This window comes from Seriola lalandi, unplaced genomic scaffold (assembly GCF_002814215.2).
Source record: "Seriola lalandi dorsalis isolate HSWRI2012SDOR001 ecotype SW California unplaced genomic scaffold, Sedor1 jcf7180002053531, whole genome shotgun sequence".
NCBI classification, from domain to species: domain Eukaryota; kingdom Metazoa; phylum Chordata; class Actinopteri; order Carangiformes; family Carangidae; genus Seriola; species Seriola lalandi.
This window is the reverse complement of record NW_019524084.1, coordinates 142,729-168,534: the sequence shown is the minus strand read 5'-3', so window position 1 is coordinate 168,534 and position 25,806 is coordinate 142,729. Positions and strand designations below refer to the sequence as shown.

At 40.7% G+C, this 25,806-nt stretch overlaps 1 protein-coding gene across 3 annotated transcripts in view; it reads left to right on the top strand.

Moving 5' to 3' along the window:
* LOC111651208 (3',5'-cyclic-AMP phosphodiesterase 7B) overlaps positions 1 to 14,424 on the top strand; it is a 28,465-nt gene extending 14,041 nt beyond the window's left edge. For 2 of the 3 annotated variants that reach the window (XM_087172625.1, XM_023401170.2), the window contains 11 exons: positions 5,217 to 5,306; positions 6,432 to 6,595; positions 6,726 to 6,789; positions 7,023 to 7,118; positions 7,924 to 8,024; positions 9,010 to 9,141; positions 9,253 to 9,344; positions 9,447 to 9,591; positions 9,735 to 9,831; positions 10,354 to 10,434; positions 10,617 to 14,424. In XM_087172625.1, the coding sequence (XP_087028751.1) occupies positions 5,217 to 5,306; positions 6,432 to 6,595; positions 6,726 to 6,789; positions 7,023 to 7,118; positions 7,924 to 8,024; positions 9,010 to 9,141; positions 9,253 to 9,344; positions 9,447 to 9,591; positions 9,735 to 9,831; positions 10,354 to 10,434; positions 10,617 to 10,834 (1,280 nt within the window). In that variant the 3' untranslated portion in view covers positions 10,835 to 14,424. Of the gene's footprint in view, positions 1 to 355; positions 1,359 to 5,216; positions 5,307 to 6,431; positions 6,596 to 6,725; positions 6,790 to 7,022; positions 7,119 to 7,923; positions 8,025 to 9,009; positions 9,142 to 9,252; positions 9,345 to 9,446; positions 9,592 to 9,734; positions 9,832 to 10,353; positions 10,435 to 10,616 lie in introns of those variants that run through there. The other variant, XM_023401169.2, reaches the window with a different exon arrangement.
* The last annotated feature ends 11,382 nt before the right edge of the window (positions 14,425 to 25,806 follow it).

The window sequence follows — 25,806 nt, the reverse complement described above, 5'->3', positions numbered from 1 at the left end:
GCTACTATTCCATAGAAGCCTCAATGAGGAGTGACTCACTGCGTGCGGTGTACCTTGTTTTACCTTCAAGAAGTTCATTATCTTGTTCTGTCAGAGTGGGAGCTCGTATTCTCAAAGGTTAAACACACTCTGCACACAGTTAGTACTGAAACAATTAGACAATTAAATGATTAGTTTATCAATTCCAGCTTCTCAAATGTAAGGATTTGAATCAATATATGTTTTGGTTGGACAAATTATGGACCTCACCTTTGGTTCTGTTTAATTTTGACTGGCATCTTTCTCCATTTTCATTATTTCTTGGCAATCTATATATCAATTTTAACAAATAGGCTAGAGGATAGTAATTTTAATATTTTCTAAAGAAATGTGTGCATTTCATACATCCCTGTTTCCTCTGGCCTCACGGTGAGACAGAGGATGCGTCTGTGAACCCAAAGCCCCATGAACGCTTACACAAATCCTATTGGTCTGTGGTTGGGGTAGCAGCATATAGGCAGAGTGAGAGAGTGTGTCAGTGAGCTAAGAGTGGGGAGAGGAGGGGCTTTTAGACTCCACAACAACACTGGCGCGAGTGAGACTGTAGAAGGGAGAGAGAATGCGGCAGAAGGAGGCAGCAGACTGTCAGTGGCTGAATCTGGGAGAAAGGGATACGGGCGGATTCTCCTCTCTTTTTTTCTGGCTTTTCCCAGCTTTGCATTTTTAGTTTAATCTTTTTTATCACTCTGCAACCCTTTGCTCTTAATCTTTCTGTCCTTTTATCCTCCCTGCAGCAAGTTCTGTCTTTCCCTGCAGTCTTTATTCCTCTGCCCTACATCCAGACTTGCTACTATCTCAATCTGTCCTCCTCTTTCTCACCCATGGCTACCTGACAGTGAGCTTCTCCTTCCGCTGTCTCTCTTCCTCTCCTTGTTTCTTTGTCCCACCATCCTTCTTTCTCTCCCCTTCCTCACTTTCTCTCCCCTCTTTACCTTGATCTCTCCTTTCCTTGCACTTGTCCGTCATCCATCTATCTTTTTGTGGTGTGAGGATGCCAGTATTAGAGGGGCTCTGGGGCCCAGATCTTAGGATGCGGGACTCTGGTCTTGGTGTTGGGGTTGACGTTGGCGTCTGTCCAGATGAGGCTTCCCGCTCACCAGTGTGGGGTCCTCTCAGGACTCCTCCAGTTACTTGTGGGGGCCTGTCGCTGGCCCTGGAACTTCCGGCTCTCATACGGCAGCTCAGGGCAGCCTGGAGGGCGCGCAGGGGAGGCCCTCGGGGGTCTGAGAGAAGTGAGGCGAGCACTTGGGTGGAAGCAGAGAAGGAGGATGTAGAGGAGGGGAAGCAGGACATAGAGGACAGGAGCATACATCTGGAAGGTAACTTCCACATGATACATGTTTCAAGTACAGTAAAGATCATAGGAGTTTTCTGATAAATTTTGTCTGTCCTTGTGCATCCATTTTTTCATTTAAATATTCAACTTTTTGACTACGTGTTTGGGTGCACGTTTTAATTTAATAAAGTGCATGCGTGTGTGCATGTGTGACATTACCTTTGACAAGCGCGCCTCTGGCCGCATGTTTACGTACATGTGTGTCCGTAAGTGACGTGGGTCCAGACGCAGCTCAGAGCAGTTCAGATAGCTGGCCAGAGAGTAGATGGTGAAATGAGGGATTTGGGCTGTAAAGCCAGAGTGTCCATTAAATAAAGCTTTGTAACCATCTGCTGAGCTGCAGCTGTACTGATGACACTGATGTGACGCCATCAATCAAGCCTGTGTCCGTCTGTCAGGAGTATAACACTGATGACGCAGAGTAACATTGTTGCCAGTTTGGTATGAATTTCTTTAGTGGAGAAGTGATGATTTGACAATAAACCAATGTTTAATGTCAATGACAGGAAATAAAGTGATGAACAACAGTGACATTACATTGATATTTAATAGGCTGTTGACTATGCTAACACTGATGCTGACTTTCTTGAGAGGTGTTTTTGGCCTTAGGCTTTCTCTCTCATACATTGATATCATTTTACTGTTAATGTTAGATTGACAGAAGGCCTGACTAACTTTCAGGTGTTTTTTGATAACGTTGATCTCATTGTCATTTAGTGATACAAGTATGATGCGGTGAAAGTCTTGACTTTGATATTTGCACAACCAGCTGATCAAAAAATGGAACAATGTACATTTAAATCTTTGTGTGTTTGTGCTTTTGAAAAGTTGAGATGATTCATACTGTGGGGAATTACCTGTGTGCAGGTAGTGACTCATAGGGGGGAAAATGGACAAATATATGCCATTCACTGCTTGTGACTTTCCCGGTTGAATTGTGATGATCTCATTCATTTGATGACTTCCCTACAGAGGGTGAAAGTCTGTCTGCGCATTGTTGATTTCACCACATGTGTCAAGACACTGTGAGATACCTTGTCTGTGGTGATAGTGAGTCATTCTGACATTTAGCACTATAGCAAAGACTGAAAAGGATTGAAAATATCAGAATTACACTTTTTTTTTTCTTTTTATTAAATAAAAGGAGGGTTATCTAGCAGTGCTAACTGGCAGTGTTTTAGAGTTTGGTTTAGAGTATTTTGCCAAAAACTACTGATCATTTTACTACCTGTAATTAACAATTGTCATATTTTCCTTTTTTGCCAATTGCATATAGAGAGCTACCATACTCTTAGTTTATATGATAATGAACAAAAGTTGTTTCGAATTTGGGCTGCTGCTTGGACAAAAAAAGATATTTGAATATGTCAACATGGGCTTGAAGAGTTTCTTTAGCTATTTTCTAACATTTGTATAGACAAAATAATTAATCAGTTGATCAAGAAAATAACTGGCTAGATTATTCGATAATGAAAATAATAGTTACTTGCTGCCTTAGGTCATGTCACACATCTGTCTGCTGTTGCAAACACACAGAAAGAGAATGTGTTAGCTCTGCCACTGAGTTAACTGTGTCTGGACATCACTGCCAGCTGCATGGATGCACTGTATGTATTTATGTATCCCCATAAAGCAGTTGCAGGCAGAAGGAAGCATCATCGGCCACTGTGTGTTTAAAGCACGTTTGTATTCGAGTGTTGATGCTGCATATGGCATCGATGTGTCTGACCGTCTCTTTCTGAGAAGGAAAACAGCCCCAAAGCACAAGTTGTGCCATAAACACTGAGAGATTCAGTGAAACCAAGTGAACATATTCCTACCAGAGCCGTGTGTGTATGTGTGTGTGCACGCATGCGAGAGTGCGTGCGCGCGCCAAGTGTGTGATCTTGTTTTTCGCATTTTGAATCAGGGATTTGGCCTCATTTGCAACTGTGTGTGCGTTCCGTGAGCGTTCGTGCACAGGTTGATGACAAAGCGCGTGTGCGTTGCCACATCTTTAAACACCCTTTCCAACTGATTCACGTTTTCATCCTAAGTGACCCAGTTCTGTTCAGCATGGGGACAATGACCTATTTACCACACAAAGAGTTAAAAGAAGAGAGGGAAAGAGGAGAGGGGCGGAGGGGGGCGAGACGAAAGGATGGATCAGATGGGGAGAGGGGGAGTTGTTGTCGAACACGAAGGAATGAAGGATGATGGGAAGGTTGAGGGGGTGGTGATGGAGAGAGAGAGAGAGAAAGGAGGATGTGGAGACGGGATCCAGAAGTAGGGGAGGAAAGAAGGATGGAGTGACACATAAAATAGAAGTATGGAGAGATAGCTATAGCGAAGGAAGAGAGCCAGAGGCTGGTGTGTATGTGTGTCTGTGTGTAGGGGGTGATCTGAGTGTTACTGCGGTGTTTTTTCCAGATGGTGTATTTCCTCCTCTCCTTCCCTGCCAGCGCGCAGGATAAAAAAGCAAAGAGGCTTTCCCCCTTTTCTTGCTCAAACTAGGCCAGCAGGACCTCTGCCTCACTTTAACAGGCTGAGTCACTTCCCCCAAGTGGTTTATATTTGTTTGGTTGACTATAACATGCATAAATAGGGAATGATGCCAATTTTCCTCCATATGTTTTATGTATAGCCATCTTGCCTACACTGCACACATGCATTTACCAAAACCACAACGCCTGCCTGCAAACTCTGGTTTTTGGCCACCCACACTTGCAAGGGAAGATCTGGCAACCTGAGGGAGTTACCACAGTGACTCCAGCCCCATTAACAGATAGTTTAGCTGCTCTTACAAGCGGGAGTCACAGAGGTGATGTGAATTGGCAACCTCTGGGACATAATACGCTCCAGTTCCCCACATCTGATCAGTAAATTATTCAGTATTCCCATAGTTTGGAGCTCATTCAAGTGTAAATTTCATGTGTGTGCATGTATGCGGTGACTTAGAGCCTAGTTTTGTTGTGCCTTGTTGTCACTGGCCTCTTGTGCATTTTAATAGAGGCAGTATTCAGTGTTCAAGGATCTGTTATGCTGTTGTGTTCCCTCTCCATCTGATAGGTGCTCACACAATGAAGGTTACTTTTGGGACTCTTCCTGTGGAAAGAATTCATACAGTAGACAGGAGACAATGTGCTGTCAGCATCTCCAAAATAAATGGGCACTTCAAAAAATGTGAGAAGTACACGTTTCCTTTTTTTAGATTCAGAGTCAAACAGAAAAGCTTTGTTTTGTAGCAGAAACAACATTTCCACTCCTTCTGCTCGGAGCACAAGGGTTATGAACGACCTTTGTTTAAAAATTTACCACATCAAACGATCAGCGTCAGTGTGACACTACAGTAAGAACAAGAACAATTATTGTATGAACAAAACGCAGCACCAGTCTGGTAATTAATAAGTGTTCAGACATGCACCATAACAGCTGCACCGTGGCATGAAATCCATTCTCCTCAGGCAAACTCAGACCAGATGCATGATGTCCTGGTGATTCAGCGAAGTCAAAGATCCTCTTGTTTAATAGAAGCTGATTTAAAGACGACTCTAAATCTGCTTTTATGAGGCTGATCATGTTGAACATCTATGTATGGCACCGGGGGAACACTTTGCTCTGTTGTCCTCCCGTCACCCTGCTGGCTGCTCGACTTAGCCTTCTATCGCCTCTGCTCTGCTGAGTCTCTACACCCCCCTCATCTCTCTCCTCTCTCCTTGAATGTTTGATTCATGGATTTTTTTTGGGGGGGGTTGGGCATGTTTACCAAATATGGCCAATACAAAACCATCCATAAAACCACCAAATATTTATATATTCCATCCTCTCCTTATTCTCCCTTCTTTCTTTCCCTCTCATGTAGCTGATGGCAGACTGAGCACTGGTCATGCTGGTGTGTTGCTGGCTGAGAGACGAGGCTCCTACCCGCTGATTGACCTGCACATCCTGAAAAGTAAGTCTCCTTACCTATTTAAGTCGAACACAGCTGTAAGTCTACTAATAAAACCCTTATTTATTCATTTACTCAGAAATCACCTTTGTTGTTAAAAAAACTGTTTCCAGGAATTCCAATCAAAGTTTCTAATGGTGAAAGAAATGGTTCTATCTGGTTATACGGTAACACACAAAGGGTAATCATTATTGTGACTACCCATAACAGGAATAAGTGTTCATATAAATGTGATACCTGCATAAAAAGTACCTCAGTTATATGAAGAAAATACACTAAATGAAACTCATACTCATTTCTTGGTTCACACCCCATTTTTCAAACAAGACCAAGGCTTTGTCCCAGTATTTGCACTCAGTCGGATGTGATGAGTTTCTGGGAAATGACATCCGATACCCATTAAGACTGCAAATTAGTGGAGGATTTTCAGAGAATGTCTCGAAACACGTGGTTGATGAGGCCATCCCACCGCTCACATAAATAGATGGATATGTGTCGTTCTAGCCCTGATCCTTTTTGATTTTAGTTTCATTTAAATGGAGGTTGCAAGAAATAAAGCTGTTACACTGGGTACTTTTTTCTACATAAATTAGGAGACATAAGGTGATGTTATTTCAGGATTTTTAAAAAATCAAACTCATTGTCAAAATAAAAGAAGGAAGCTTATATGATATGATATAGATTCATGATATATTTATGATATTCACGCTACATCATTATCATTTATACAGATGTGGTATTAAGGTTGATTCCAACATGTCATGAACTTTAACTTGACTGTGTATTTGTTGATTATTGCCAGTGGTAGAATGATGAATTATGGGATACACTTGTCTCTGAATACAGCTCAGAGACAGAATCAGGGTAATTGTGCATTAAATGTAGGTTAAGTGTACTGTGTGTTTTTTCAAAAGTGGGTCACACAGATGTCTACTTACCTGATGGGGCAAGAACTCTCACTAATTACTCAAGACCAAGGATTTGGGTGTTTGGACGGATCTGCATACAATTCAGGAAATCCTAAAACTGCTTTTATTAGATGTGTATCCGTCACTACTGCACCACCACCATTTGTCAGGTCCTCTGTTTGCTAATGATAAAATAAATGTTGTGTCTTTGTAATTTCAGCCAGTGCCCAGCAGGGGGAGGTAGAGTCCGGCAACAGGAGAAAGGTGAAGCGTCTGCTGAGCTTCCAGAGATACTGTCACGCCTCCAGGCTGCTCAGGGGTTTAGTGCCCCACACCCCCGGGTCCCTACACCTGCTGGACGACGACTATCTAGGACAGGCTGGGGTAAGTACACACACTCACATGTACATACACTCAGAGGTGCAGACATGCAGGTATCCCCAGGTCTCTGTATCACAAATGCACCGCATGTGAATCACAGGTCACTTCTGATAACTTTGTCCTTTCGTTACAGCATATGCTATCAAAAGTAGGCACATGGAACTTTGACATTTTCCTCTTTGATCGTCTTACAAATGGTAAGAAGACTTATCAACATTATTCACTTTCTCAATTTATGTAAAATAAAATCCTGTTTTTGTCACCGTGTTATCTACTGTCCATTTCTTTACCTTGTTTTTACTGTTTTGTTTTAACATGCAACTTTAAAAGAAAAAAAAATGTTCTCACTGTTATAGTTTTGTAAAGTTGACATTACTGTATGTGTCCTCTGACATAGTAGTATTTGTGTGTGTGTGTGTGTGTGTTTTAGGTAACAGCCTAGTGACCCTTATGTGCCATCTCTTCAATGTCTACGGTCTCATTCATCACTTCCAGCTGGACATGGTCAAACTGCACAGGTTTCTGGGTAAGCTGCAAGAAAGTGGCAGTAATTCCCATTAACCCTCTGTCCTCTGATATTATTGGCTACTGACTTTGATAAAAAAAAAAAAAATTGTTGGACAAATTACACAAGTATAAAAATTTTGTATCTTACACAAGTATGATCATTTTCTAAGAATGTTTTATAACATCTAAATGGTAAGGAGGACTGATATGATCACACATAACATTTTCTCCCAGCTGTCACCACCTATTCCACATAGAAAGCATTTGCTTTGTAAAAGGTTCACTCGGCGTCTCTTTAGGCAGGACAGAATACACATGAAAGCTGAGCAGGGTTTAACGTTTCAGGAAAGCCCAAGCTGATGTCGGCTGCTTTTTCTCTGCCAATCAGTCATTAAAAAGGAGACTCTGGGTTTATTTTCCCCACAGTAACAACTAATATGGATAAAGTGACAGATGTGTGTGCGGATGTTGTTATGGTAAATAGATATTAATCCAGTATCCACAGCATGCTAAACTTGCTTGGCCTTTTATCTGTGCCTTAAAATCCCAATGTCTGAACACACCCTACTCTCAGCTTTGCTACTGTACTGTGTCAAGTTATTTGTTTACTGGAGTGTTGCAGCTGTTTGAATAATTGTAAAATTCTGCATCTTTTCCTCAGTGAATCAAAACATCTTATGTATTAACTGGATTACACTGATCTGATAATCAAATTAAGGCTTTGACATGTTTCAGCTGTGTTTCCTGAATTGCATTAATATTGGATTAAGATATGCAAGGGTAAATAGTTTAATAGGATATGGTCTCATCTCCTGTCTTGCCAGGCATGGTGCAGGAGGACTACCACTCCCAGAATCCCTATCACAATGCTGTTCATGCAGCGGATGTCACTCAAGCCATGTACTGCTATCTGAAGGAGCCCAAGGTAATTAATAATACTGTATTCACAGATACGCACACCCTCTCTGTTTCACTCTCTGTGTGTCTCCCTCTGTCTCACACACACACACACACACACACACAAACACACACACTGCAGCAATTCACTAGACCTGAGTTTCTCCTTGACATATTCTATTAGCTTTGCTCCCTGAGGGATAATTCCTGCTCGCTTAGACTCGGCAACGCATCTATCCACAGCCTGGAGAAATCCCTGAAGCCCTCTGACCAGATTAAGTGCCTCTGCATCTTTCCCCTTCATACAGTAATTGTTTTGTGTCCTTGTTGCTCTGTAAAGCACTTAGTGATGCACATATTTTGTGAAAGGCATACGGCCTGGTCTGCTTTAGATAATGAGGACACACTCATATAAGATGACAAGCCTGCTGCTTCTCCGATCAATATACCATTTTGTCCTTTACTGACCATTAAGCATTCATCCCCATGCTCCGACACACATCTGGATCTGTTATGAATTAATATCCATAACTGTGAGTGAGTACTTCAGTTTACAGTGCAAAATATGAAACTATTTGAATAATGAGGTAAGTATATTTCTATACCGTGTCCTTTATTATATTTTAATTACAACAAACACTTTTTTTCTCAAAAGGAAGCTGAAATATGAAAAGTAGATTTGCAGAAGACAAATTGAAGCGGAAATACACTTAAGGTCACAACTGAACTGAAACCTAATGTATAGTGCAGTCAGGCAGTGCAAGTATCAGGACAGGTTTGTTCAGACTCAGTGCTCCAGCGTATTGGACTTGGAATGAAACATAAACTTTTAAGTTGAAGTTCTGACTCTCATCTTTAATTTCAGGTGTTAGATTGCACCCAAAACAATGAAAAACACAGAGTCTTCATACTCCACACTGTATTATATATTCTTTAAGTCTCTCTACAAGGTGAGCGTAGCAATCAGGTTTCATCTGAAATGAGTGTGTCTGTGGACCTTCCCTGTGTTGCAGCTGGCAGAGCAGCTGAGCCCACTGGATGTGTTCCTGGGTCTGATGGCAGCAGCCGCCCACGATGTGGACCATCCTGGAGTCAACCAGCCATTCCTCATCAAGACCAGACACCACCTGGCATCCCTCTACCAGGTACACAGCGGGGGGCGGTGCTGGTTAATAGTGTGTGTTTCAACATGTGACGATGGGTTTGGTGTCAAAGCTGCAACTGAGTCTGTTTGTAAAATTACTTATCCTGAACAGAACACATCTGTACTGGAGAGTCACCACTGGAGGTCCACTGTGGGCATGCTGCGAGAGTCAGGACTTCTGTCCCACCTGCCTGCTGACATGTGGTAAGAACACACACACACACACGATATAAACAAATATTTTTTACAAGGATACCCTACTCTGGTCAAGTGTGAGCAAGACTGTCTCCCCCCTCTGCTCTGCAGGCAGGACATGGAGCAGCAGCTGGGCTCTCTCATCCTGGCTACGGACATCAGCCGGCAGAACGAGTTCCTGTTGACCTTCAGAGAACATCTGGACAACCAGGACCTGGACCTTCAACTGGCTTCACACAGGCATTTTATGCTGCAGGTATACTTCACATCCGCCCCACAATACAGTATATGTGAGCATTTTTCACACAATTTTGGAATTATACTGTATACTTCAACAAATAACTTTCATATGAACAGTAAAGCAACGTATGATTGAATGCCTCGTCTCTTTGCCCTCAGATCGCTCTGAAGTGTGCTGACGTCTGTAACCCGTGTCGGGTTTGGGGGCTGAGCAGACAGTGGAGTGAGAGGGTATGTGAGGAATTCTACAGACAGGGTGAGTAAACTGTCCGAGATGAAAAAACCATCAGAGAGAATGGTTATGACATTGGAAGTATTTTTGAGTGTAACTTTATAATTTGAGAGAACTACCTTAGTATTTAGAAAATAGAGATTTTGATACCTTCAAGACACCGGAGTCACTGCTGAAATTCTGTGTTTTAGATCTGAAAATCAAGAACTACATGTGTGTGACCTACGTTATATATTTTGTTGTGTACTTACATTATCCCAAATGTTTCCAGCACTTTTCAAACCTAGCGAAATCCATGATTTTAATCATGGTAACAGTCCGTTTCATTGTTGATAGAGACATATCTCCTATGCGCGTCAAAATGAACTTTTTATCCAGTTTTAAGCCACATTTTTAAGATGCACACTGATTGTAACTACTTAAACATAATGAATTAAATATTTTATTCAGGTCTGCATCTGTATCGTCTTTTCTTACATCTCTGCTTTTCTATTGCATGTTCTGGTGACAGTTTTTATTATGATCTGTTATTCTGTTTATTAACAGGTGACCTGGAGAGAAAGTTTGACTTGGAGATCAGTCCTCTGTGTAACCAGCAGGCGGACTCTGTCCCAGCCATCCAGATAGGTGAGTACAAAAGACACAGGCATACACCAAGAATATTATATCATCATGTGTCCCTGAGAGAAAATGTACTTCAACTCATTGAGAGATGAGGAGGGACTGCAAGTAGTGTCAGGATCCATATAAATCTGTCAGTCCCCACCCCCCTGAGTTCTCACTCTCCTTGCCTTTGTTATGTGTCTTAGGTTTTATCTCCTACATTGTGCAGCCTCTGTTTTTGGAGTGGTACCGCTTCACCGAGACCAGCCTGCTCAGCCAGACCATGATGGGTCACCTGCACAAGAACAAGGCCCGCTGGAGCCGCCTTCGCTACGCACACACACATTTAGACACGCAAACACACCCCCACATTGATGAGCCCGAGCCTGAAGGAGGAGGTGGAGAGGGAGAAAGCATCCCTTAATCTTCTTCTTGTTTCTTGGGGTGTTTCATCTTCCTTTGTAAATGGAGGAGGAGTGTTTATGAGGCTCCTTGTTTGTCCTCCAGTGTATTTCCTCCCACTCGTGGGTGTACACGGGCTCTGAAAGTGGGAGCGCAAGATGGGAGTCTGGCCTGGGTTAGTGAGAAATGGCTCCCTCAGCACTGCAGGAAAAAAAAAGAAGATGGAGACAGATCCATGGTAGAGCAGATGGATTGATAATCTTAGTAAATAAATGCCAATTCGACAAAGTCATGCCTTGCTCTTTAACCCTGATATCTGCTTCAAAGTTACTGAGATGCAGATATAGGACGGAAAGGTTATGGCTGATGGCAGAAGAGGGATCAGCAAAGACGAATATTAATGTGTCTGCACAATGCTGCTAGAAGAATAAAGAAAAGCCAAAATTATATACAAATTTAATAAGTCAGCTGGACTGTGCTGAAAAAGATGCCATAAAATATATGAAAGATTATTAAAGGAATATATTAATATATCAACTATACTATGCTTTTTAAAGTTTTAGACAATACATATTAAGCTCTTTTCACTTTTTCTCTTTTTTTGTACAGCTTGCACTTCTATTGGATGCTCTTTCATACAAGTGTCTCGCTTGTCTACTTTTCACTGAAGTGCGTTTTAACTCGAGCACTAAGTTGGTATTTCAAGGTATTGTAAACTGTAACACGTATTCTGTTTTAACTGTGTAACCTGTAAGACTGACCCATACAATTAATGACTGACACAAAGTGGCTTCAGCTGCTGTTGCCGAGTTGCTTGAACTCTGATATCAACCCTCTGCTGGATGTTTTTGACTTGACCCGACTCACCGACGTGGAGAACACAAACAAGAGCCTTTTTTTTTTTTTCATGTAATGTTCTAAACAGTATAATCTTTTCATACTGTGATGTACGACCTCAGCACTTCACATGCCAAAACACACCACAAGCAATGTTATCAACCGTTTTACTGCATGTGGATATTGGGAAACATAACTCTCCTTACACTGGTGTTACCTTTGTAACAACTTAATGGGTGCATTTATTTATCTGATAACCTCACTTTACAAGCTCATACACAACAAAGCCTTAACAGCAACTTGGTCTGTCTACGAAACACATTTTGTAATGGTGTTTTACCATTTTCTGGACAAGCTTTCTTACATGATCAAACTGTTGTTGCCTGTTTTTCTTCAGCCATACCAGCATACTTAAACACACACACACACACACACACACACACACACACACACACACACACACACACACAGATACACACACAGTACTGTAGCCGCTTGTTTCCTATTTGATCTCCCAACCAGTGTCAGGGTCAGATTGGGTCGTACACTCAGTGAGCATTGCCAAAGTGCCAATGTACTGTTCTGATGCATTGACTCCCTGCTCTGTTACCTCTCTAAGGCTTTTATATTACTTTGTTTTTACACTTGCTGCAGGCACTGTGTGCACTGTATCTTCTGAACAGACTTGGGCCAATTAGTAGCTACAGATATTTACAATTGTAATAACTAATTTATTATATCCTGCAGTAAATATCAAATCAATTGAGATGGTTGTTACAGAAAAGTATATATTATCGTTCTTTATTAAAAATGTGTACAATTCTCAGTTGTCTAAAAATGGAACTTATATATATAATCTCAATGGTGAAACTTATCCGTATGTAGCTGATGTAACTTAAAACCAAGTATTTGTAAATACTAGTTGGTCCAAGTGTGAAATGCCAATATTTTTTTTTTTACCAGTCTGCTCTAAATATGTATAGATAAGGTTGTCAGTCTTTAGGTTCACGTCTAGTACACGGTGCTAGCAGAGGCTCCGGCTTCACGTCTTCCCTGAGCTATTACAGAAGAATAACCTGAGCTTTATGATTCTAACAACCCAGCCAACAAACAGTGTATTTTGCATACAGTCTATTCTGTAAGATAATCACACCTGAGATACTGAGAAGTTATATTCATGAAAAGTGTAAAACCAATGATGAAACAAATCATTTCTATGGGTTTTTTTTTTTTAAGAAAAGTTACACTAACTGTGATATAAGCCTTTTCTATGAGGTGCAGTGCAATAAAGTTAAGTCACAGGCCAAGTTGTATGAAAGTGGCCATATTCATATCTATCTGTAGCTCTGGTTATTTGTAGGTTATTCCTGTCCTCACTATAGCACTGTATTAGCTTTGCTTAAACTCCAACTATATTTATGCCCCATACTTATCACAGTTTTTTATGCCTCTACTGTAACAGGGAGTCATGGACCATCTCTAAAAAGCCTGACACTGTTGACTGATTTGATTTACTCTAAGGTACACTCTTGCCTGTTCGATCACCAGTAGCTACAGACAAAGCTCACTGACTCATTCAATCTTGTTTTGAGGTTTTTTTTTTCTTATTTAGACCTTCCTCCCAGTACAGCTGTCTGTGTCAAGAGCAAATAGTTTTTAAACTAGAAACAGAACATTGTGAGACATCACTTCATGCTACCTAAAACCTACCGCAGCATTTTATTCTTCGTTACTGACGATGTTACTGCCACAGTGTTGATCTTGTCAAGATAGCAGGCCTCAGGCTGCCTTGTATTTGAATACCTCTCAGAATCAGCACTGATACAGGGTCACTGAGCCATACTGGTTTCACTACCAAGTACGAATATGTACTGTAGTTTTTATACCAGAATAGTAGTTATAGCAGATTCACTATAGGTATCATCTTATTAAAAAGAAGTTAGTTTCATAAAATCAGTGAACTGACTGTGATGGTCAGAAGAGATTCAACCAGGATCAGCTGGTATTATATATAGAGTACAGTAGTTTCCATTATAAGATTGGACACAGAATTTAACAGAAAAGTTATTTACATTTTTATGCTTATGCACTGACGTGGGGGTATGTTTCCCTTTTTTCAGCCCCTTAAAAGGATCATCCATGGTCAAAAATAACCACTTTGTTCAATAAACTAATCCTGTGGTGCAGTTCCACCTCAGATTTAACTGTGTTTTAAAAATTAAATTTCTATCTTCACATAAAGTGTAATCAGTCGCCTGATGATTTGAAAGATTGTCACCCCGGTGCCCAATACTACAATCATTTTTTGTTGTCCTTTTTCCCTTGTATTTCCCTTGTGTTTTACTGTGATCGACCTGCCGCAAAGCTAAAGCAAGAAACACTGAGCCTGATGGACCAGTTGTCACAGAACTGCAGATGTTCAAATGTCTATTTTCTCTGAATGGGTTTAAGACTTCTTATCCATGTTGACTTTAAGGCTGAAGTTCAGAGTTCATTCTTGACCTTGAAATCAGCAGTTGAGAAAACAATCTTTACATAATGTCTATTTAGTTGCTAACTACACGCTAGCTACCTGAAGGCCTTAACGTCTTCGGAGAAAAAGTAATCACCAGCTTGGTCATTGTAATAGAATTTTTGAATGGCCCCTTTGAAAATTAGCCCATTGTATACAAAACTGATCATCTGACGTCTTGACTGTATATTTCTGTTCTGACAGCCAACCTCTGAGCACTGTGAACAATGAAAAGTAAATGTTTTTCAATTAACATCAGACAATATTACTCTGTGTGTGTTTGTGTGTGTGAGTTTTTGTCCAACAAGAAAATGTTATGAGTGTGATCGACCACTAGATGGCAACAAAATCATTTCAGTGGCTCTGTGCATGCAGAGAGAAGCTATGGGGGGAGGGGGGGGCATGGCAGGGGGCCTCTACCTGCTGCTTTGTATACAGTATAAATACAACAGACAGCCTGTAAATCAACATGACAATTTCTGTGATGGAAGTGCAGCTGGGGGCTATGGGCCCACATGTAAACAACAAAATTACAGAAGAAAGACAGGGTGAAATCACACAGTGTAAAGTTGGGTTTAGTTGTACTTTGCAAGACAAACAACAGACTGAGAAGCTGGATGAGTCACACTGTTGGATCATGAAACTGTATACTGAAGGAGGTTATCAGCATTTTTAACCTGTTGCAAATCAAACTTTTTACAGAACACAGGAGGCGTATAAAGTAGAATTTGTTGCAGAATGTTAGAGGGCCAAGAGGACGGGGAAATTTAAGGGTGAAAAAGTCAGAAGGGAAATTACTGTGAAGAGGATTAATGGGGATTTTGTATTAAAGAGATAGAATAAAGAAATGTGAAAGGACTGTTAATACAGGGTTGATATACTCTATTGATAACTATTAATGTAGTGTAGTGAGCAGAGAAATGATACAGACCCAGTCTGTGTTTCAACCATTTGCATATCTCTGATTTGCAATGTAAATGAGGCTCGTAGATTGTGACAGAGGCAGAGTCCATTTGTGATTGGTCACCTATTAAATCACATTACACTGTACTGGTTGACTTCTCTAAACTTTATCTTGTGGGAAGGTTTCTTTCAAATGCTACAACTCAGCTTTTCCAAGTCCTCCGGGACTATTTGTGGGTCCTGCTATTGGAGAGATCCGAATACCCACACACACACACGCACAACATAAAAGTTCTGTTTTTTAAGACTGGAACCTGTTCATCAGAGCATGACATCTGACATCCATTTTATACTGATAATGCTGTCTTTCTGTCTCCCGCTCAAACACACACACACACACACACACACACACACACACCTACACACACGCACACAATTCATCCCAGTCAGTCAGCATCCATCCAGCATGTGTCACTGTAAATATTGACACTGCAAACAGAGCCCCCTCTTTTGCCCCTTAAATGACAGTCAACCAATCCAACCACTCCCACTGTGAAAACACTCACTCCATCAGCCCATTGTGTCGATAACCATCTACCTCCATATGCAGACCTGTAAGAAGGGCTTTTTGTCTTTTTTCATCAATAGCTCTGGGAGAGTACAAAAGAGTCAATTGCAGCATTAAATGGAACACACTTTTTTCTCCCTTTTTGTTTCACATAATTTGAGCTGATGCTCTGATACCTATTTGGCCTCACTGCTCTGAGATGGAGAGTAAAGACTGTGTTTAGAAAGCGAAAAATGAAACTTCTGTTTCACACTGCTGTGTCTGTCTCACTTTGTCTGTCTTGGTTACTGCGCTCTGCACTGAAAGGGTTAATCTCTTGTTGTTAGTCACCTGCTATATGCACCGCACATGCTGTCTTTATCTCTTTGCATTATCTTTCTTTCTTTGTAAAACCATCATTTATTTCAGTTTACTGAAGTGAGTAGTGCAGCAAAAACAAAAAAACACTTCTTTTCTGAAGCATGTGTTTCTTCATTTGTCCACCCTCCACACCCCTGCCCTCCCCCACATAGAGTCAGTGTGTCCTCATCCCCCGATACTCCTTAAAAACTAATGTTGCACACCTAAAGTAGCAAGTTTTCAAATTTAGATTCAATTCAAGATGATGCTGACAAAGACTGCGCACTGCCCCATCACCACTGTAAATGAGCAGGTAAATGCTGCCTGTCAGAGTGTGTTACACCTTATGACACATGTTGTATTCATAATAGCTCTCTGAATCACAGAATTGGATGGACGGCTTTACTGACAATAAGGAATAATCATCTCATGGCATTCGTCCATAAAACTATTCAATCCAGTGAATACTTAACTTTAAATATTTCACATGTATTGTATTTGTGCACAAATCTAGGCAGAACCGGTTTCAGGTGTTACGAACTTTGAACTACAAACTGCTCAAGCTCAATGACTTAATTTCTTTTTGGAGAATTTAAAGCCTATTATCTGATGGTTTGTTTTATTACTCGAACATTTCTATTTGTTGTTAGACTTTGTATGTGTTGTTCTTGTTTGCTGGCAGCTTGGTTGTTTCACTATAAATGTTTCTTGTTCTTAGGTCTCCCTTTAAAAAGAGATTTTGATCTCAATAAGATTAACTGATTAAAGTTACTAAATCCACTGTGGTGAAATTCAGAGACACATGCATAAGATAATACGTAGCAACTGCTTCAGTGAATGAGTGGGACAACTACGTACACACTACATCAGTGATATATACAGTATATCATCATAAAAGACTGAGTTCAAGTTGTGACTTCCAGACACTGATCATCAAAAGATGGCCAGCAACATTTTTTACTTCTCAGGTTTCATTCATGTTTTTGGTTGAATCTCATGTAAATTGTACATCTGCTTGATAAGAGCTATACATTTGGGTCGTATAGACTAAACTGAAACTCTGTTTAAACTGGATTTTGGCGGGTTTACACTCCACTACATCCCTGCGTTTGAGTGTCTCTGTGCAGCAGGTGGTTTCCAAGCAGCACTCTATGTTGTGGAATGACTAAAGCGTACACTTAGGGGAAAATAAAGGGTTAATCTGTCATGCAGTATGTGACATGCAACACCCACACATTCACAAACAACCCTCACAAACAAATATGTACATGATCAATATCCAGGAGCAAAACTCTTCTTTGCTCTGTGTGTGTGTGTGTGTGTGTGTGTGTGTGTGTGTGTGTGTGTGTGTGTGTGTGTGTGTGTGTGTGTATCTCTTATCTGACTTATCTCACTTTCTAAACCCCTATCCTTCTGCTGTAACTCTGACCAAAAGATACACCACCCTCAGCTTCTGTGTAGGCACACCTGCCACATTTCACCTGCTCCATTTATGTAAACCTTGTCCCCATTCAGAAAAAAAACAACAACACAAAAAAAACAACAGATTTTTTTTTCTGTCAGTGGTTGTGGTTAGGGCTAGGGTCAGGACAAGGCCAAGGGTTGTAGGTTAGGGAAGGTCTCCTGGAAATGAGTGCAATACCCTGTAATATCTCCAAATATGATGTAGGACAACATGTGTTTTCTTGTGTGTGTGTGTGTGTGTGTGTGTGTGTGTGTGTGTGTGTGTGTGTGTGTGTGAATGATGGACAGTAAGTTCTGTACATCTCAGTACAGTCATTTGTGTCCATAATTTCCACTGTGTGGTTATTTCAGTTTTTCTGGGTTAATGCGTGAGTACATGTACAGATTTGTTGGCTGCTTTCGACAATTTGCATACTGCAAATATGTGTAAGAATGTGTGGGCAGATGAGAGATTTTTCTTTTTTTTCTTAACCATCTGAAAAGTGTATGATGTATATTGGGGTTTTCTGTGTTTTCTGACCAATTGACACAAGTCTCAGCAATCATTATTATGCACAATGAAAGTGGTTTTTCCACCAAAATATGTAAGTGGGTTCTTTATGGTTTCCTGTGTTTTACTCGTGCTTATGTTGTTCAAATCTATCTTTCCTGTGTTTTACTGATGATGTTCAAATCTATACCTTCATACTGACCTTCAGTCTCTACAGTGCTGCACAGACATTTGTAGTCGTATCTATCTATCTATCTATCTACCTACCTATCTCTCTATCTCTCTCTCTTTCCCCTTCTCTCTCTCTTTCTTTTTTTCTTTCCGTCTTTCTTTCGTCGAGCAGACCAAACAACGTCTGGCTTGAGAAGTTCAAATGTTCTAAAGAAATAAATGGTTCACGTCAGTGCTGTAATGTTGCTCTTCCATAAAGTACGGAGGCACAAAAGAGAAAAGAAGATCAGTCAATAGATATCCTGACTTTAGGACTTTTACATTTCCCATGATGCAACTGAATAGGGAAGACACTTTAGGAGTGCCAGAACTCCTTGTAATGAATAAACTGAACTTCATGTGACTCTTTAAAAGACTTTTTGTGAGTATTTCCTTAGTTTTTTTTTTTGTTGTTGCCTTCAAATTCAGGATACTAAAAAATTCTTTTAGTCCATCAATCAACATGCAAAAATAACTATTATACTAATGCTAAAATACTAAATCAAAATCACTGCCATAGGGACATTGTTTGTGTGTTTTATTGCAAATATTCACCACATACATGAAGCCAAATCTTTCCAGTCTGTGCAATTCCTGTACAACACTGTACAAGCAGCTTCCTGTAAGTCACATCTCCTCCTGTTATTACAAGTACGGTCCAACCTGCTCGGCCTGTTCCTCCGGCTCTGCATCATTAGTCAAATCATATTGTTATCAAAGTCATAATTATACAGGCTCAGTGATGTTGTTGCTGCTGTAAACATGGGGTTTAGTTTTGGATTAATCCATTCGTGCCGTTGTTTATTTTGTCTAGATTTGGGGGATTTGTTCTGTTTGTTGTTGTCCGTGACCACGTTTAATGGTAGGGTTGCAATAGCACTCTTACACTGGGAAACACACTCATTTCCAGAAAATTTCCCCCCCAGATCAACTTTTGTTTTGTTTTGAAATTCATTCTCAAGAATTTGCATTTCAGACTAAAACTATTTCTTGCCTTATCAGAATTGTGTTTGCATGTTTGCGCCACATACCCTCAACTACAGCAGAAGCAATGTAAAATACTTTGCATAAATCATGTTCTCCTTGGAGCTAAAAGGCCTCATCTCTGAGACAGACTGACATGGAGCCTGTGGAAGATCCAATAGAATCCTTAATTACCCAAAACAGAGTAAAATCAGCTTCAATAGTATTTTTAACTTTAGGACTGAATAGGCCACAAGGCAGACCAGCATTTGCATAGTCAAAATGTCACCTTGTCAATTCAAAGAAGCTTGATCAGGGCGGTGAGCTTTTTTAGAGGGATTGTAGTCCTACATCTTTAGTTCAACTCTTCTGCAGATTTTACATCCTTTACTGTATGATTTCAGTTGTGATAAAATGCCTATTATGCCTATTATGAAAATTCGTATTTATGTTTTAGGGTAATTTATTAATTTATGCATATTATAGTTGTTTTTTGTTTTTTTTCAAGCAGTTGGTGTTTGGTTTAATCATAGAGTTATCTAAGTCAATAATACAAGAGGTAGCATATGTTTATTAAAGTACTGCAGTGAATTCCAGGCATAATGAAACAATATACCTCTTATGCTGTTTATGAGCAATACAAGTCCAGTATGCAACCAGGAAAAAAAAAAAAAAGAGATAGGATGCATTTAAAACCTTGACCTTACCATGAGGGTCACAGTCATACTGGTGGTAGACTGGCTGCGAAGTCAAAGCCTGTGAAGGACAAGGTCTTGACCCCTCAAGCATCAATTAGCCGGACACAAAGACAACATTTCCATCTCTATCAACAGCACATCTACAAGCAAAACAAATGGCCGTGACAGGACTTTTATTTCAGCAATCTGCCCTCGGGCTGATTTGGGTGAGGTACACTATTGAGAACATCAATACAGTGTTTTTATTCCGAAATGATTTTTGAACAACGCAGACACGTGCATGTTCACTGCCCGGTGTCTTTGTAGCTGTTTCAAAGTCGTGTGCAGTGCATCTTTTTGTGTAAATCCATTTAACCAACCCCCAGAAGTCAGTACGATGATACCATTTCAAACGAGACACAAGATATCGGATCCCACCTGACCCTTTTCTTGGAAGTGATTTGGGAGTCTCCTCGATGAGGGAAATTCTGGGGGAGTTTGCTCTCCAGAGCTACACTCCTACTTTCCCATGCATCTCATTTGACTGGCAAATCTCTATGCAAATCTGCTGTGGATGAAGGGAAAGATGGGTGATTAAGTGCACACACTGGTGTGTGTGTGGAGAGAAAGAGGGATTCTTGCTTGCATGCTCCATCTTGCCCCCTCAGATCCTTCGTTGTCCCAGAGTTTTTTTGGTTTTTTTTTGTAATGAAAATGTACCCAGGCCATCTGTAATATTTTGCATACAAGCCTGGATAACACACGGGGATAATGTGGGTCTGTGTGTGAGAGAGTGTGTGTGTGTGTGTGTGTGTGTGTTCATTGAATTGTCCATGTTGCATCACAAAAGAATGAGTGACACATGAGTACCTTCCTCTTTCTTGTTGCAAAACAACTCTCTTCTCCTTCTCTCTCCCTCTACATGCATGTGTGTGTGTGTGTGTGTGTGTGTGTGTGTGTGTGTATGTGCATCTTCCTTCATTCATATGCTGCCTCTAGTAGTAAGTAGTACTGGTAGTGAAAACTGGGGAAGTTGTCACAAAGAGGGGAAGTGTGTAGTAAAAATATGTCAAGATATGTCAAGTATTGTTCACCTCATTGAAAGAGAATTTCCTCTTTTTCCTCTGTGCATGTGCCATCGGGCGGGTGTGTCTGTGTGTGTATTGTTATTGCATGTGTGGGCATATTGCATTAAAAAGGATACACCCAATGCTCTATTACTAAGGTGACACACATATCAAGCGACTGGATATTGCTTTTGTTGTTCCTCCTGTAATCAAACTTCCTCTAATGTGAGGTTCTCCGTGGGGCGATTATACAACAAAATAAAGATGGTTCCCCCTTTTTAACCAAATGGCTTCCCAATAAAACTTTAATTTAGTTTTAACATTTTGCTTCCCCACAGCACGGGCTCACAAACTCTTAATCTGACCTTTGCTATGACCTTCCCCACAAGTGAAGAGACCAAACGTTTCGGTTTACATTGCATATGTGAAAAGATGTGAGAGAGATTTTTTATTTTTATTTATTATGTGTGAAATTGTGGCAGAAAATAGCATAGCATAGCAAATGTGAGTTAAATGTGTAATTGTGGTTATGTCACCATGGTGTCACTTGCGTGTGCGTTTGTCTGAGTGACCCAGGAAGTGCCGCTTCGTCTCTGTCATACTCTTCCCCCGGCTGATCACACTCACTTCCTGTTGTCTCCTCTTGTCCACCCTCTTTGCATCCACTCATTCAGACTCAAGTCCGAGGGGGAAATAATCTGGTTTTCCCGTTGTTTTCATCTCTCCACACAACGAAGCAAAAGGACATCAGCTGTTGTGTCATCTCGGTGTAAGTCTCTGACTGTGTCTTGTTCGCTTCGTTCATTCTTCACCTCCATGTGCTCATTTTCAGCCTCTCTTTTTGTCTTCCTTTCCTGTTTTTAAGTATCCCTCGTTGCACAGGAGTTTGGACATGTGGCCTCTCAGCTTGCTTGCCTACCCACCTGTCTGTGTGTGTGTGTGTGTGTGTGTGTGTGTGTGTGTGTGTGTGTGTGTGTGTGTGTGTGTTTTGCTCTCTGATTTGCTGTCTATCATTGTGCTATCACGGCTGATAGGCTTTGACGCAAACCAAAACCTAAGCCGTTTCTTGTCTGAATGACATGATTCTGAAAGTAGTGTGGGGATGTGGAACTACTCTGCTACTTTAAAGATGTACTGTACATTAAAAACATCTCAAAATAACAATACATGAGTGGCTAATGCTTGTGGTTTCCTTTCAACTGTGTTAAATTTAGCACTGACAGACTCTTGTAGTGAGGAATATAGACCAAAAAAAGTCCAGATGAATTCCCCTGGTGGGGCTTGTTTGCTGGGTTGATTCTGTTAAAATATGCACACAAACACAAAGATCTGTATTTTAAAAAGAAATGGCTAATCCTGTTTTCTTTTCACTACCTGGGAAACGTGGAGAGAAGAAAAGGAATGAGGAAGTTTGTAGGAGAGATCTCATTTCTTGCAAATTTTTGTTGATATCATGATGTGTGATCTTAAGTCATGTTTTAGATATTTAGAACTTTCAAGACACAGAAATGGCTGTTTTAATGAACTGCAGTCAGAAACTTTCCATTTTCAAAAATAAAACAGTTAAGTGCAGTTCAGGTTCTTCATGATATTTCACACAGAAATTATTATTAAATATCACCCAGAATTTTCTAGAATGCTTATCTGTTAAATCTCCTTTTAACATACATGAGGACATGAGTTGTTTTCCTGTAGACACGTGTGAAAATAGGCAGGCACTTTCAAAAACACTTGGCAGGTGATTGGATGAACCATCTGTCTATCATGTTACGTAGTAGGACGAAGAGGAAACACAGCAAAACAGCAAGCTGCAGTCTGAGAAGCTTTGACTCCAAGGTCGTAAGTCGGTAAATGACTCTTTGTAATGGAAATGTGAGCAGAAGAGTCACTCTCACAAATACCACAACACTCGCCAGCAGTTCCTCTCTCACTGGACTCTGATTGGTCCGAACCACCGTGGTTCGGCCACAAGTGAATAGCTTGTGGCCTGTCAAGATGGAGTGTCACTTGCAAGAAACCCAGCTGCCTTGCGAGGTTAGCATAATAGCTAAGTAAAAATACATTTCAGTGCAATTTGTACTTCAGATTTTGAAAGTGGAAATTTGATGCTGATATAAACGAAAATGTCATTTTGTTCACCCAAAACTCCAAGGGTGTCTTCCTTTGAAGATGACTAATTCAATATGTTTCAAGTGTTATTGTTAAGATGGTCGAACACGGTGTGAAACGCCCCGCCTCTCCCAGCTTTCTAGGTTCTGCACGACCGGAGAAAATCTGCAGCTGTCTGCAGACATGGAAAGTTTGTCCAAGGCTTAGCGTAGTAATTGGAGGGGACGAGCAAGGGCAGACTCTCTTTTAATTCTTCACACGCTAACTTCCTTAATTTTTCATTTGTGCAAATGAGTACAACATCATGAATACCTTCGAGCAGAGACGCGATTTTAATGCAAACACAGCCACCAGTTTTGTCATGGACTAAAGCATAAGTCACAGGGGGAAGTTTATTTGTGACACATTTAGAGTGAGAAAATCTTCATTATATCTTCATGATTCTTTCACACAACTTATTTTTTTCCCCTCAAGAAGATTGTTTGTAAGTTCCTGATTGTCTGTCTTTGCTCCCTATGTGTAACATATATTTCATTTTTCTTCATAGTGAGTGTTTACTTGCATTTATCATTTAACAATTTTGAATTTACATGTTAAAAAGATCTCAATCTGCAAGCGTTGCAGAGCAGGAAGTCTCACTTTCCTTTTCACCATTGTTTTTCCTACTTAATGGTGAAGCCACTTACTGAAAATCATGTGACTTCTGGAAAAGACCTTGGTTTGACTTGATTGGGGAGTTTGACAGCAAGTATGAGGACATAGATAAATGCTGCTTTAGTTATTTTCTTTTATTATCCTAAGTTAAAAAATAGTTAAAAGTAATTCAATAGTTCTTTTAAGGGTTTAGTTTTTATTTCTTAACTTGTGGTTAACATTTGAATGAACAGAGAGAGATCATTGAAAGAAACGTTTCAGGAAGCATGAGCTGTGCTTAAAATCACATAGATTGAATCTTTAAATGCAAGTGTGTTCCTTCCACGGAAGCATGGGGCTGAAATTCCGATGTATAAGAGAAAATGAAAGAAAAAGAATGATGAAGCACAATGATGATTAACGGGAACACAAAGTGATGCAGTGAAGGAGCAAAAGGGAAGAGTGAAACAGTGCATAGGTCACTGTGTGCAACCAAAACCCCAAGATCCGGCTGAGCGAGAACAGACGAAAGTTTCTTAACACCGCTGCGAGTCCTGACACGACGCCGGCCGTGACACCGAGCTTGGGATGGGATCACGGAACAGGGAGTAGGTCTAGACCCAGAAAAACGGGATTCCACTCTCACTCCCTGCTCACGGAGCAACATACCTCCCCGAGAGTTTCCCACGAGAAAAACCTCCGGCGTTTTTCGGTCCAGGAGAAGCCAAAAAAAAAAAAAAAGTAGGAGTCAGCACAGACAGGAGAGACAGGGAGATAGATATATAGATACATACTGTACACGGCAGCATGGGAAAAGCAGGAGCATGTTTCGATGAAGTAAAGGTGGGTGAGCCTGACGATTAGAGACTCCCAGGCAGACAGGTAGTCAGAGGGATTAGGTGTGAGATTCATGAGAAAAAACACTAGATAGGCATCAGCTGGCCACCTCCGGACCACAAAGTTTTCATAACTGTCTGCTGAGTTGTGTTCAGCTTGAAAGCCAAGGAAACACCTGAGACGTCGCAAGTGTTCAAATGCACCTTTGCTGTTTTCCATGCAGACACACATACGGACACATTCATACATTTCATGCGATCCACTAATGTACCTGGAAATTCCGGTGATGTGACTTTTATTCTCTTCTTCCCTTCTTCCTACCAACGCCTCCATCCATCCCTCGCTGGCTTTGTTGGGAGGATAAAGTCATAGCTGTCAAACCTGTTCTTTGTCTTCATTTATCAGCTGGATCTGGAGGGATATCTTCCCTTCAACACCTCTTCCTGATCTTTTGAGGAACATACAGGGGAATTATTGTGAGCTAAGTAAGAACATAAGAAGTTTATTAGGCCTTTAATCCCTGTAAGTACTACGTATACCACATCATTTATGTACACTGTGAGGGATAAGTCCAAGCAGGTGATGACAAGCACCTGCTCAGCCTAAATGCCCTCCAGCAAGGTTCCTAACTGTGGCCGACCTCGACCTTTGACCTCCCTGTGGAAGGAGCAACTGGCACCCAGAGGAACACAAGAACAACAAAAACATGATCTACTGTTATGTTTTTGCATTACAAAAGTAAATGTTCTACATGCAAGTATTCGTGGTAAAATGTACTTAAAGTATCAAAATTAAAAGTACTTGTTTTGAAAAATGGGCTGGGTTCCCAACCTTGTTGTCAGAGGCCTTCTGTTATAGCTGTCTGATCATTTCAGTGTAGTAAAAAGTACAATGTTTTGCTCTGACATGCAGTGGAGCAGAGTGTAAACTAACAGAAAGTATCTCAGTACATCAAAACTGTACTTAAGTACAATATTTGAGTAAATACTTAGTTACTGTTGCATAACCATGACCAAAAATCTTCAGCGTAGTCACTTTTTTTTTTTTTTACTTTATCACAGTAGTGAAAAGGTGTCTCTGAGCCAAGAAGAAATTTTCCATCATGGCACTGACTCACTTTGCATCTTATTTGCATAGTTTTGCATTTAAACATTGTCGCTTGCCAAGTTATCCATTCACCTGTATATTTGTAAAAAAAATATATAGCTCTTCAGCATCTGCCTCCACATTATGATAAAGTAAATCCCAAACTGAGATTTCGATCTCTGGTAACTCTCTTCTCTCTCAAACTGACAGGGTAACAGGTTGTGGTAAAGTCCCCACCATGGGTACACTACGGACCTGACGCATACAGTGAAGGATCTGTTTTGGTTTTTTTGTTTTGT